Raw genomic sequence first — 14,134 nt, 5'->3', positions numbered from 1 at the left:
GCATTTTCTTTCTGCCTTTAAAAAAAAAACAAAACGGATGTAGCAAGGTGGGCTTTCTCTATTGTAATGGATTGGTTGAGTCTCCTTTGAGAATGACAATTTGCTACATTTCCCCTAAATTCCTAAGTCTTGTGTCACTACTTAGAGGAGGGAGAACAAACAGAACAAACCCGAGGATGGAGAAAGTATTGTGTGTGAACTTTATTTCATCATGAGCGAGTCCCTTCCGGGCAGGAACAGAGACCGGGGAAATCTACATGGTAGTCAGGTTGGCTCATCGCCACATACATACCTTATATTTGCACATAATATATATAAAAGTCATGGAGGAATGGATTTCTACAACACAGTTTCTTTGTTGGTAGAGAACGTGTTCCGTTAGTTTCACTTAGAAAATGACCCCCAAGTCTGTGACTGTGGTACCGGGGTCGCAGGTCCACATCCTGTAACTAATAATAGACACCAGGATCTCGTGAACATTGAAAGGGACTAAGAAATGACACCTTCCTGCAGGATGAAAGGACAGACAGAAGTACTCAGGGGGCTGTTAGTAACTGGTTTGAGCATAGTAATGTGAGTTCTATAACCTAGTGCTAAGGAAAACAGTTTTCATACAGTTCTGTTGACAGATAGTAGAACATGGCCACAGTTTCTCCCTGCTCTGCATCCATGCACACCCCCATGTCATCACGCCACCTTCAGGGCCCTGGGGAAACGTGGCCAGCACCATCAAGGTCTTCTGCATTGCTTCTAGAAAGAACTCTTGGAGGCCCTTAGCATTTAGCGTGGTATTTTGGGAAAAGAGGCAAGGGCTCTTAAGGTGGTAGGTCATCCCAGGAGGAGGTTGCTAAAATGTTAAGTCTGGGCAGAGAGCTAGATGTGATGTCACTGACATCTCTGTGGGTACAGGCCGTGTGAGTATTTGGTCCTTTACAGAGCCTCCTTGTTGAAAAGCTTCACCCAGCCCTTCCACTCCTCCCCAAAGCATTGCTTTCACAGCACTGGGAATTTCACCCTTGCTGTGAGGTTCAGAGTTGTGCTTGTTTTGAACCATGTGGACCGTTTTAGGGGTGACTGACACATGGCGAGGCATGTGGAAGGTAGGAGAAACCAGCACAGTATTTTTAGCTAACAAAGTCAACATCTTGAACAAAGTCAACATCAGAGATTAGTTGCGGAGAATGCCTAGGGGGTAGGAGGTAACTTCCACAATTAAAACAACACCCCAAAGTCTCAAAATGCTTTGGCACCAGCCAGACATACCCTTCATAGGTTTAGTCTCATGTGCTCCCGCTGCTTGTAAAAATACAAAAAAACAAAAACAAAAAACAACCATTAAAGCCTCAGAGGTTACAGCAGGCCATCAAATTTAAGCCTCTTCTAGACAGATTGTCTCTGATGACCAGAATATCTAAAGTACAGACAAGAATCAAATGTCCTCTAGAGAAACAATGTCATACAGTGACCCGGGGCAGCCTAACCACCCCTAGAGGGACGGGCAATGACCCACATGACGAGGTAAAGCAGAGTTGCCGGTCTCTTCCTGTTTGGTGCCCACAGGAAATCTCAGTCCTGGTGCCGATGGCCTGGGCTTTGGGTAGGAAAGGAAGTAGTCCGGGCTGGTTAAGCCGGAAGTGCTCAACAGGCTCTAGCACCCATACCCACAGCCAAGATGTTCCGATCCTACGGATCTAAAGTTGGAAAGGATCTACATCCCAGCCCTGTCGGGAGCAAGCAAGAGCTACAAAGACATGGAGAATCATCTGGGCAAAAGTGGCCACTGAGGTGGCCTGCTCTAGAGCTAAAGTGTCTCCATCTTAGACACCAGGGCACATTCAGGCTTTCACGTTCTGCTTCTTCCACTGTAGCTTAGAGCATTAGCAAAGGAAGCCATGGGAACTGCTGATGTGGGGTCTCTGGTTTGCTCACATCCACATCTCATGGGCCTTCTAAAGGCGGGAGAGGGACAGTGGCTCTGGGGCCGGAGACAGTGCAAGTCATGGAAAAACTTGAGGGCTGTGGCTCTGATGGGGTTACCTCCAGGCTGCCAGCCACGTTAGACGCCACGTAGTTCCCGCTCTGAGGGATACTGCTGAAGGGCCTTACCCTCAGACGTCTGGAGGACCAGTGTCTTGCTGTAGGGGCTGACTCCTGTTTTGTTGAAGGCCTTGACACGAGCATTGTACGTGCTGTTGAAGTGAAGGCCATCCACGGTGCACATGGTTTCTTTTCCAACATACACTTCCTGTCAACAGAAAAGGGGACCCCACTGAATGTGAACCCCAAGAGTGATGGATTCTTCTCAGTGGTCAGGAGCACAGCTTCAGTATCTGCCCGATCCAGACTTGAATTCTATAACCTATTGGGCTGTTCAATTTATTGCTTAAGGCTTCACTTACCTAATCTGTAAAGTGGGGACATTGATACCTTCTTTTCAAGATGGGTGTGAGGGCACTCTAACTTTAGACATGTAGTAGGCTCAGTTGCCTAATAGTGACCCACAGATAGTATTTTAAAAACTGTAATTGGAATCTTTGGCTAAGATTATGCTTATGCTTGGTGTTTCTAGAGAATGTCACCTTTATCCATCAGTATGGTTTGTGAAAAGCGTTTTTTCAAAACATGAAAACGTGAGGGTAGTCTGTAGGCTGTGTTCCTAATTTCAGGAGCTATCACAGGGATTATACTTAAAGCCATTGGAATGGAGTTTTTCACCACAGTACGGAGGGAAGGGGCGGTGTTGAGGGGGGGGATGACATTTCAAAGGCTTAAAATAAAGCCTAGCATAATGCGTTTTCAGCATAGGTTAGGCATTGGCTTCCCTCCTCAGCTGTACATTTTGCAAAGTTCGGCTGATGTCATGGTGAGAACAATTTACATTCAAGGCACAAGTTAAAGTGGCAGCCCCCTGCTCCAGGTCTTGGAGAACTCAGAGAGGGATGGGGAGTGAGTGCTCAGAGAGGGAAGGGGAGTGAATGCTCAGAGATGGATGGGAGTGTTCAGAGAGGGAAGGGGTGTGAGTGCTCAGAGATGGATGGGAGTGCTCAGAGAGAGAAGGAGTGTGAGTGCTCAGAGAGGGATGGGGAATGCTCAGCACACATGCATGCAAGGTAGCAGGAGGAACATGAGACCTTGGGATGGCAGTAGCCTTCAATGATTTTAGATATGATGCTGTTTCCATGCCTTCAACACAAATGTAAATAAAGGCTTCCCTACCAAAGGTGAGAACTTGAGGAGAATTGTAGAAGACTGGGGTGGAGTAGGTAGAAGGTAAGCTGTGTGTGTGTGTGTGTGTGCGCGCACGCATGTGTGTGCACGTGTGTGATGGCTATTTTGGTTGTTGGCTTCACTACATCTGAAATAAACTAAAACCCCAAAATGACTGGGCACACCTGTGAGGGATTTTTTTCTTAATTAAATCATTTAAAGTGGGAAGACCCATCTCTAATCTGGGTCACACTTTTGCTGGCAGCCTACATAGAAGTGGAAGAAGAAAGCCTTTCTCTTTGCCTGCTTGCTTTCGCCTTCACTAGCAAGTCCATTCCACCACAGGCATCAGAGCTGAGACATCCAGCCTCGTGCACGGAACAACTACTAGATTCTTGGACTGTCCGTTCATAGCCAGGCATTGTCAGATTAGCTGTACACAGCCTGTAAGTCATTCTAAGAAATCTCCTCGATGTAGTAAAAGTAGCCTGAGAGTCCAGCTCTTCAGGGCTTCCTCCAGGGTTGAGGAAGAGGTCCACTGTGAAGTGAAACTGAGTTTGAAGGTTGTCTATCTGAGAGATAGGGAATGAACTCACACACAAGCTGTTCTAGCCATACTCTATTCTCCTGGTGCTGAGTCTACAGAATTAGAACTGTAAACAGCTTCTAGTTCTCCTTTGTTTCAATTCTCTGCTCTAATTCTTTCTAGCTCTGATTCTCTCTTACTTCTTTGTTCATCTAGCTTAAATATATTTTTTCAAGAGGCTTGAAGCAAAGAGAAAAAAAAGTTATAAGAGTTACATCTCATTGATCGTAGCACACTCCTTGGTAAGAAGCCGAGTGCCATTTACCATGGCAATTCAAAGTTTCAAGGTTCCAGGTGTAAGACTGTGACCAGAGGCCACAGTGCCTGATGAGACAAGCTACAGAGAGATCTGTGCAGAGAGACAGGTCTTATCAGCCAGGCTTGGCAAGCAAAGAACTGGCCTGACTTTTTAGGTTGCTTTGTGTTAATAACCTTGGTTAGACATCTGCAACTCTGATCTTGTGCATATCTGTAAAGTTTTAAACTTACGATCCATTTACAGAAACATTCAGCCTACTTTGAACTTTCTCTGAGGTGAAAATGAGCTAATTGTGTATAGTTTGAGTGAAAGGAACAAAGTAGGCTTTTAAGTGTCTTATAGTCCTTGTGGGACAATAGATCTAGTTATGAAGCATATCCTAGTATATATTCTATACATCAAAATTATACAGCTTAATGAGAAGTCATCTTCCTGACCATCCACAGATATATGTGCTCATAAGATTAAAGTGAGATGCAATCACGAGATTATATATACACATTGCATGAGATTACACGCTGCAGTGTAGGTCCTGGGGAGACACCACAGCTGCTTTAGCACATGTGAAATTACAGACAGGAGCAACAGTTTCCTGAGTCAGTGGTCCCCCAGGCCTTGCCTGGACGGGATTCTCCTCCATCAGAGAATCATTCCTCTGGTGGGTTGACACCTGAACACTAGTTGTCACCTGCTGTGTACTTCCACGGCCCTCGACATTATATGTATATAGATAGAGAGAGAATGTCATTCTATAAGTTCTGTCCTCTAAAGAACTCTGACTAACACAGTGTGTTTGAGCCAGAAGTAGGCACACATAGATAGGCAGCCACTAGAGATCATCAATCAAAAACGGTCATGTTTTGCCAAAAAGCAGCTGTCTCATATCCAGAGGGAATCATGAACTTCCCAGAGTGGTTAGCACCTCTTTGCCTTGTGGACACAATAATTTTGGGGCACCAGTTTCTGTCTGATGAAAGACTCGGGAAAAAAAAAGAACTGGAGAAAGATTTACGAGAAAAACTTTCACAAAACGAGGCTGTAATAAAAAAGCCTGCCAGGTAAGAAAAGAGTCAGTGCAATATATTAGAATCTGACATAGCAGAAACAGAGCTTAGGCAATGGTTCATGGTGTTGTTAGCAATAAGTCATGATGGTGATAGTAACAGCCAGTGTTGCAGACTCACCATGGATGCGGCAGCACACTGATCTTGCATAGACCATCTGATGGACTCCAAGCACCAACGCACCATAAGTATGTTATGGAGGTTTGCAAGAAAATGGCCCCCAAAGGGAGCGACACTATTAGGAGGTGTGGCTTTGTTGGAGTAGGTGTGACCTTGTTGGAGAAAGTGTGTCCCTGTCAGGGTGGGCTTTGAGGTCTCCTATGCTCAAGTTATGCCCAGTGACACAGCTGCTTCTGCTGCCTGCTGATCAAGATGTGAAACTCTCAGTTCCTTCTCCAGCACATGCTTGCACGCACATGGCTGTGAAGATAGTGGACTAAACCTCTGAAACTGTAAGCCAGCTCCAATTAAATGTTTCCTCTCTAAGAATTGCTGTGGTCTCTTTTGCAATAGAAACCCTAAGTAAGACACATGTCATTGTCTTTGGTCCCTCACGGGCAGATGCAGACCCAAAGGCTCAGAGATCCAAGAAATTCTGCCACACAGCTAAACTGTCTTTTTGAAAAGTCAGGTTGATTTGACAGAGCCATCCATCTTTGATGATACATTACAAGAAACCCCTTCTGGGGAAGAGATGGGAAGACCATGCCCTGACGGCACCGCAGGTCTTCTGAGTCCCTGGCAGTGCTTTATAAGTAGATTGTCTGCTTACCCGGAATTGACCACCACTGCCGTCATCCAGCTCCAGAATGTACCCTTCAGCGGCCACAGTGGACAGCGGGGGCTGTTTCCAGGACAGTGTAGCACTATTGTTGTGGGTGCAACACTCCTCCAGCTGGAGGATGGGGGTTGCTGGGACTGGAGAGGAAGCTAAAGAGAAATTAGTGCGGCTCTAGCTTCTGTCGAGTTACAACTGTTTTATTAGCTCACAAGGAGATGCCTCCCATTGGTAAGGAAGATGTCTGGAAACATACACACACCCCTGTCTGTTCATCCATCCATCCACCCACCCACCCATCTATCTATCCATCCATCCATCCATCCATCCATCCATCCATCCACTCACCCAGCCACTCACTAATGGTTCTTCCAGATCTTGTGTCCATAAACAATAACAGCTGTGAAATTTTGAAACTTGGTACTAAGGGGACACAAGTGTCACTCGATTTGAAACTTGTGAAGAACCTGATGTCATATTCTCATGGCAACTGCTACTTGGGACAGTGAGAGGTCAGGGACACTGCTTTTCAGGTATAGAACAAGTTGGCTGGGAACCCAGGTGTCCAGGAGCAGATCTCAGTGTGACAGGGACTCTTGATGTTTCCAAGTCTTATGAGAACCAACTGAGTTAACAACCCTCTATAATCTAGACTGATTATTTTATATTATTTAAAACTATTAAGTAGCTGAATCTTCAGACACATGATAGTTAACAATCCCAGTTCCTAATATAGGAACGCAATATATGTAGCTGAAGGCAATGTTTTCAAAAGTATTTTTTAAATTAAGTATTTATTTTATTTACATGTATGAGTGTTTTGCCTGCGTGTATGCATGTGCACCCCTTGCATGTCTGGTGCCCATGGAGCTCAGAAGGCGTCAGATACCCTGGAAGTAGTGCTATAGACAGTTGTGAGGCCCTGAATTGGTTCTGGGAACTGAACTCAAGTCCTCTGCAAGAGCTTCTAATCACTTTCTCCATTCCTTTAGCAACATTTTTTTTTTTAAAATTAGCCCCAGAACATTTCCCCTGGCCCTATACTTTAATAACTGGAGAAAACAGGTTGGAATTTATGTTCAGGGGCATTTAGATGAACAAATGTTAACTATGGAACACCTGGTATGCTGCACCACCGTTGGGCATGGTGTGTTATGCACTGAGTTAAATGTTTCTGTCAGTTATTCCAACTAGGACAATGTTGATTTAACAGCGGTTCAGGAAACAGGGTCTATGGTGGGCAACCTAGGAGACAAAAGCAGCTACAACGTACATGATGTGAAGGCCAAGACTTTCAACGAAACCAGATCTGAGCTGCTAAATCAGGGAGTAGTTCATTGGAGGAGACCATTTTAGGATGGGAAGTCTCAAATTTCAATGGCTTATAGAACAGAATCTTCCAAAAGACCCGTGGCTTTTGCAGCCATAGGGGCCCCATAGCATCTGAATTTGAAGGAAAGGAGAAAAATTCATTGCCTAGTTTAATAGCAAACTACAGGACTAGATGAGAAAAGGAAACAGAAGACATAACTCCCAAAGGTTGTAATGAGCATCCACAGAGGAACAGGCGTCACTTGGGTGTTGCTGCTGAAGGGCCAGTTTGAAGTCTATTAGTGTGTGAAGGTTTTGTTATTAAACATATGTTTCCTCATCATTATTGAGTGAGGTAACCCAGACCCAGAAAGACAAATATCATATGTACTCACTCATAGGTGGCTTTTAGACATAAAGCAAAGAAAACCAGCTTACCATTCACAACCCCAGAGATCCTAGACAACAATGAGGACCCTAAGAGAGAAATGCATGGATCTAATATACATGGGAAGTAGAAAAAGACAAGATCTCCTGAGGAAATTGGGAACATGGGGACCATGGGAGAGGGCTGAAGCGGAGGGGAGGGGAATGGAGGGGAGCAGAGAAAAATGTATAGTTCAATAAAATCAATAAAAAATAAAAAATATGTTTCCCTTATAAAAGGAATACATATTTTATATTTATGTTGGAATTTAGCCAAACTGTTGCTCAGAGAGCTTCTGGAGATATGGATGAATTTTTCTGGGAAGTTTATTCTGTTAGGTCTATCATAAATCCATTCCTTGGACTGTCTGTCTAATTAGCTGCTTATCAATCTTTCATTTCCCTCCATTCATGCTGCAGGCAAGTGTACACTTCTTCAATTACAAAATCAATTAATAAGATAATAAAATGATTTCAACCTAAATAATACAAATGCCTGCAATGTCTGAGTAGAAACAAGAATCTCCGTTAGACAAAGGCATCATTAAGTGATTAATTGAAATACACAATGCCGGATATAATTAAAATACTGGAACTTCACTTTGAGTGCCCAGTAGGAAGACTGTGAAAGAAAAGATAGAAATAAAGCTGTCACTAAGGTTTTAAATGGCAGGAAAAGAGCTAAGCAGGCAGGGGCAGAGCAGTACACAGGGACACCAGCACAGCTGCACTGGAATCTGTTGCATGTCTGATTCTGGCTCCTCACGTGCTAAGAACTTTTTTTTTTTTCATTTTTATCTATTCTGTATTTACCCCCAAAATGATATAATATATAAAAAGCAAGCATGGCCAGGCAATGGTGGCGCACGCCTTTAATCCCAGCACTCGGGAGGCAGAGGCAGGCGGATCTCTTTGAGTTCGAGGCCAGCCTGGTCTACAAGAGCTAGTTCCAGGACAGGAACCAAAAAAAGCTACTGAGAAACCCTGTCTCGAAAAAAATCCAAAATAAATAAATAAATAAATAAATAAATAAATAATAAAAAGCATGTCAAAGTTATAGCCACATTAGCTAAGACTCAGGGTTGACATTTATAAAAATAGATTTTTATGGTAGATGTTATGCCACCTTATTTCATTTTATTAGGTATGAAATAAATGCGTGGTCTACAAGAAATGCAAAGTATTTTCAATCATCCTGTATTTTACGGATTAGCCATACAGCACAAAAGCAGCTTCAGGGCTGGGGTCCAAGACCGCTTTACTTTACTGGGGGGGCTTCCCTAGCTGTTTTGGTCTTTGCTTCTTGTGTTCATTCTGGGACATCTTTGGCTTTCCCTTTGCGATGGGTCGCTCTTGGTCTGATCACAATTGTAGCATTTGATATTCTCTTGACTATAAGCACAAACTACAGACTCCAAGGTCTCTTGGATACAACGTGCTGTTCCTTGTGCTTCTGTGGAAACTGGTGGAGGTGAGGCTTGGGGCTCTGTTCTAGAACAGCTCCTTCTGCAACTGTTTTCCGATCTCATCATTTGAAGGCAGCTCGCTCCTTATGTAAGTTCTCCCTCTCCTTCAGGTCATGAGCACTAGCGAGCCTCCTGAATTCCTCTACGAAACCAACAGCAACGTGATGAGGACAAGGGAGAAAGGAAGGCAACTTCCCACTCCCACCGGGACCACAAACCCTAAAGAACGCTTTACGAATACTCGGCTGGTAGAGGCTTCCATGCATCCATCTATGGGATTTTTCACAGCCACCCTCTTCTTATATCTGTTTCCTAGACAAAGAAACTGAAACCCGGAGGTTTCATGGCTACCAAGTGATGGGATTGGGACCTGCAGTCTAGCAGGCTGGCTCTGAGGCTGTGGGCGTGGCATGTCATCAGCTGCTCCTGCAGCTGGGTCATGGGAATTCTGTACTAGAGCAAAGTCTCCACATGGCATTCCAGATGTTTCTGTTTCTTCTACCAGGGGTGGCAAAGGCCCTAAGCATTACTGCTGTCATTGTTGAAGTAGCTCCCATTCAGAGCTACGGTGGTCAGCAAATGAAAAGAGAGGTAGAAAGGAAAGAGCGGAGCATGGCTGCTCCCAGGTTTCAGCACCAAATGAATGGGAAAAACAAATAAAAAGGAAAAGGAGCGTGAGGGCTCCTAGGTATGGAAGAGGAGGTTTGTTGTAGATATTTGAGATATGGGAGAGCACAGCTAGAGACAGGGACATCTGGGAGGGTTCAGAGTGGACATGACCCTGAGTCATGTGAGGGGAAGGGGGAAGGGAAATGAGAAGGGATAACAGGTATAGCAGCCAGGAGGTCCAAAGGTACTAAGAGGGTGGTAACCAACATGACTGGATTATATAGGGAAGAGCCTCTGGGGGAAGCCCTGGGCTGGAGAAGTTTAGGGTAGGGGGTGGGGTATGCCAGCCAGGAGGACCCTATAACAGATAGGGACTAAGGGATACAGGGAGAACCTGGCAGCCAGAGTCCACTTTGATATGTTAAATAGGCACCTCAGATATTTATTCCTGGTCTGAAACCAGGAATGCCATGGCACAGCATGGCCTTCTCTGTTGGCCACTGGTTCTACTCTATGGGGACTGAACAATATGAATGGCACTTAAGCTTAGCACTTCTCAACCTGTGGGAACACGTGTCCCCCTCAGGGTGGCATATCAGATATCCTGCATATCAAATATTTACATTACAGTTCATAACAGTTGCAAAATTGCAGTTATGAAGTAGCAACAAAATAATTTCATGACTGGGGTCACCACGGCATAAAGAATTGTATTAAAGGGTCATAGCGTCAGGAAGGTTGAGAACCACTGCTTTAGGTTAAATGCAGGACATTTCTAGAAAGTTATGGCTAGTCCACGAGAGAGGATGACTACCACACGTGTTCTGAGGACATTCATTTCAGTCCCCAAACCTCTGCATGTGAACAGATTTCCTGTGCACACGTGCGTGCTAACCCATCTCTGCCAGCCCTCTCCCTGCGACACAAAGGGGCGTCTGTTCAGATTACTCTGTCCTTGACTATGACCTTGGAACATAACAAGGGCTATTGCATTCAAGGGGAGTTAATGAAGATTAATTTGTCCTCATGGGAGGAGATGCACTTAAAGAAATTAACAGCCATTTGGTCTTATGTGCTAAAAGGCTGGTAAGAGCTTTAGGTCACAGCTTTGTTCTGGCATGGATTTAACATGCAGACGATGATTTTAGCGACACGCCTTAAATGTTCTCTGTACTCACATGGTTTTAGGGTAATATTCTTCAAAAAAGGGCACGTCTGAAACCTGTTCTTACCCATACAGCAGAACCTTGGAAGACTACAAAAGGACTCTGAAAACTCTATTCCCATGACCCAGGAGAGAGTCGACAATACCAACTGAGAACCTGGAAAAATATTCACAAAATGATCTCTCATAAAAGCAGGAGACAATACGTGGCATGTCATTTTTATGCAGTTAAAGACAAGGCACTCAAACATCACTCCCAATGGTTTGGAAAAAAGGTGAAGTGATCTTCTAATCAAGGGACACCTAGAAGCATGCCAGAACAATTCAGCCAAGCGTTCTCTAGATGGACTTCACCTGCTCGGGGTGGCAGGGTCCTTAGCTACTGAGGCAGTGTCCCCAGAAGATGAATTCTTGCTAAGCAGCAGCTGCCTGGGTAGAAACCTGTGAGCACTCACAGAAGACCCATCTTCTTCCACAGCAAACAAAATGAACATCTTGGACAAGATTTCAAAACCAGGAAGATTCGAATTCCTTTTTGTCAAGAAGCAAGCAGATATTGTCTGCATAAAAATGCCAGAAGCTTAAATGCATCCTTTAAGTTACATAAAAATATTTTGAGATTCTACTGTGCCCATGTAACATTGTTAGAAATACATATCACATGATAGGGTTATTTCATAATGGTCAGATTATGTTAATATTATTCCAAACATTATTTAATTTGCATCTTTTGTACTTGGACTTAAGTTTTAGGGGAATATTTTTCCTAACAAATTGTTAAAGGGCCATTCGTTAGGTGGCCTAGGAATTCCTGCAGAAAATGAATGAGCTAACAGTACACTAGGAACAGCTGTCCCTGTGCTAACAGACATCCCAGGGGTGGGGGCGGGGTGGGTTCAACTACAGCCAGTCAACTGAGCCCGTGTCACAACCTTGGCCTTTTCTTTGCGTCAGTTATCTGACAGGTAAAAATTATTCAGACTGAACAGGACCAGGCTCTCACTGAATTGGTTAAACTTAATGAGCACAAAGCAAGACACATAAATTAACAAGACAGAGAGGAAATAATCAAAAACGAATTAAATTAAGGTGAGGTGTTAAACAGAAATTTTGCTCTCGCACCGAATGGTCTTGTCTCATAATGTCATAAGGAATTGTTCTGGATGCTGGGCATGTCAGGTCAGTGGCTGTACGTAGGGGTGTTCTACATTTTAGCTTAGTGTGGTTGGCATTCTCTGCTGCCTGTGTACAGACTCGAGCAGTCTAAACATACAGCTTTCTCCATTTTCAACTCTGTGTGCACTGCTAAGTGAAAACAGGACTCTGAAATGTGGTCCCTGATGCCCAGCACACAGACCTCAGCTCTCGTACCTGCCCAGGAGCTGCTCACTGAACAGGCAGGTTCATCCTGTCACCTGGCCTGGGCACCATAGCAGGCAGATGGGTGGACCAGACACAAAGAGCAGCGAGTGTGGGGGCAGACTGCCCTGCCGCTTCTTCTGCCCTAGGACCAAGGTGAATTGGGTTGATACATTTTTCCCCTCTTTGCTCTGCCCTTTTATGATATATCTCCTCCTCTATCTCCTCTATGTTACATGAGACATAACTTTTATTTTGTTGAAAGGATTGGGGATAGACAGAGGCTGGCTGGGGGAAATTAACCGAGGTTCTATATTCTGCAAGAGATAGTTTACTGACTTTGCTATGTAGGTGTCAGAGAAGATTTTAAACAGCGGTAAAAGATTGTTGTAATTCTCTCTCTCTCTCTCTCTCTCTCTCTCTCTCTCTCTCTCTCTCACACACACACACACACACACACACACACAGACATACACACACACACACGACTAAATGTATAAAAGGAAATGAGATATTTCCCCAAGAAGCTACTCTGAAATACACTAGTTTTGTAGAATAGATTGGGAAGGATACTAGTGTGTAATGAAGCTACTTCCTGACGGGAAGGGGTGAACCCTAGCCCCTCCACTTTGTGTAACATAGGTTTCCTGTGCCCCCAATTTCCTCAGCTGACCTCTAAGACTACGAGAATAAATGGAAGTGAAAAAAATCAGCTGCACTTGGGATAATGTCTGGTTTGGTATGCTTAAATTAAGAGGTGAAGAATGCAAATCAATTTCTCCAGCTAGGAAAAGATTTTACTTGTACTTATCTATGTGTATGGGTTTGTGCGTGAGAAGGCAGTGCCCAACGAGACCAGGAGATGTTAGTTCCTCTGGAGCTCGAGTTCCAGGTGGCTTTGTCACCTGCCTGATGTGGGTCCTGGGAACCAAACTCTGCTCTCTGCAAGAACAGCAAGTGTTCTTAATTGCTGAGTCTCCTCTGCAGCCCTGACAAGCATTGTTTTCATTTTTGAATCGTTTGAAAGGTTTGTATCTGCTTGGTTTGATACAGTGTCTCACGATGTGATACTTGTTGACCTGGAACGTGCTGTGCTGCCCTGGCTAACCTGGAGCTCACAGGCCTCTGCCCCCTGGATGCTGGGAGTAGGCAGTGTGCCACCATGCATGGCCCAATTTCTTCCGTTTTCACAAAAGGTCGGAAAGTGTTAAAAGTGGCAGAGCAGTAGCTGTCACGGGTTTGAGGATGGGGGCGGGTCGGTGTGTGATGGAGGATTGCCTTGCTGCTTAGTTCTTGAGAACTAAGTTCACTCTGGTCTGAAATCATAATCCTCCTGCCTCTGCCTCCTCATTGCTGGGGTCAGAGACCTCCACCTTTTCACCTGGCTTTGGAATAGTTCTTTATCTCGATTGTGGTGGTAGTTGTATGACTTTACATATGTCAAAAACATGAAATTTAAAAAGTAAGAAATAGTCTTCAGGTGGATTGCCATAAAAAATGCCATTGCATAGCTGACTTGTATTTTTTTTTAAAGATTCATTTATTTATTATATATACAGTGTTCTGTCTGCATGTATGCCTGCACACCAGAAGGGGGCACCACATCTCATTATAGATTTATAGATGGTTGTGAGCCGCCATGTAGTTGCTGGGACTAACCCCCCTGAGCCATCTTTCCAGCCCCCCTGACTTGTGTTTTTAATCATAAGTACATATATTTCCTCTTGGTGCCCAACTTAAAAAAAAAAACACAAAAATCTTCAAGCAGACCTCGCCACTTCTTTAGTTCTGTAAGCTAATCATAAAGTTTGTCTCGTCATTTCTCTCCCAGCTTTCAGCCGTCCTCTCCAGCTCTCACTCACCCACACTCAACGTCCCGTTTGCTCTCTCCATCCTAGAGGACG

At 44.4% G+C, this 14,134-nt stretch overlaps 1 protein-coding gene across 13 annotated transcripts in view; it reads right to left on the bottom strand.

The window, feature by feature from the left end:
* The window catches only part of Trim9 (tripartite motif containing 9), a 106,899-nt gene that overhangs the window by 21,601 nt on the left and 71,164 nt on the right, over window positions 1-14,134 (bottom strand). For 9 of the 13 annotated variants that reach the window (XM_057782933.1, XM_057782931.1, XM_057782935.1 and 6 more), the window contains exons 6-7: window positions 5,889-6,046; window positions 2,107-2,245 (exon numbers count right to left, since the gene is read on the bottom strand). In XM_057782933.1, coding sequence (XP_057638916.1) covers window positions 2,107-2,245; window positions 5,889-6,046 — 297 coding nt within the window. Of the gene's footprint in view, window positions 1-1,153; window positions 1,592-2,106; window positions 2,246-5,888; window positions 6,047-14,134 lie in introns of those variants that run through there. The other 4 variants (XM_057782930.1, XM_057782929.1, XM_057782932.1 and 1 more) reach the window with 2 other exon arrangements.

The sequence above is a fragment of the Chionomys nivalis genome, chromosome 10, assembly GCF_950005125.1.
Source record: "Chionomys nivalis chromosome 10, mChiNiv1.1, whole genome shotgun sequence".
Taxonomy (NCBI): Eukaryota; Metazoa; Chordata; class Mammalia; order Rodentia; family Cricetidae; genus Chionomys; species Chionomys nivalis.
Note: the sequence above shows the minus strand (reverse complement) of the source record. Positions and strands in the feature narration are given on the sequence as shown.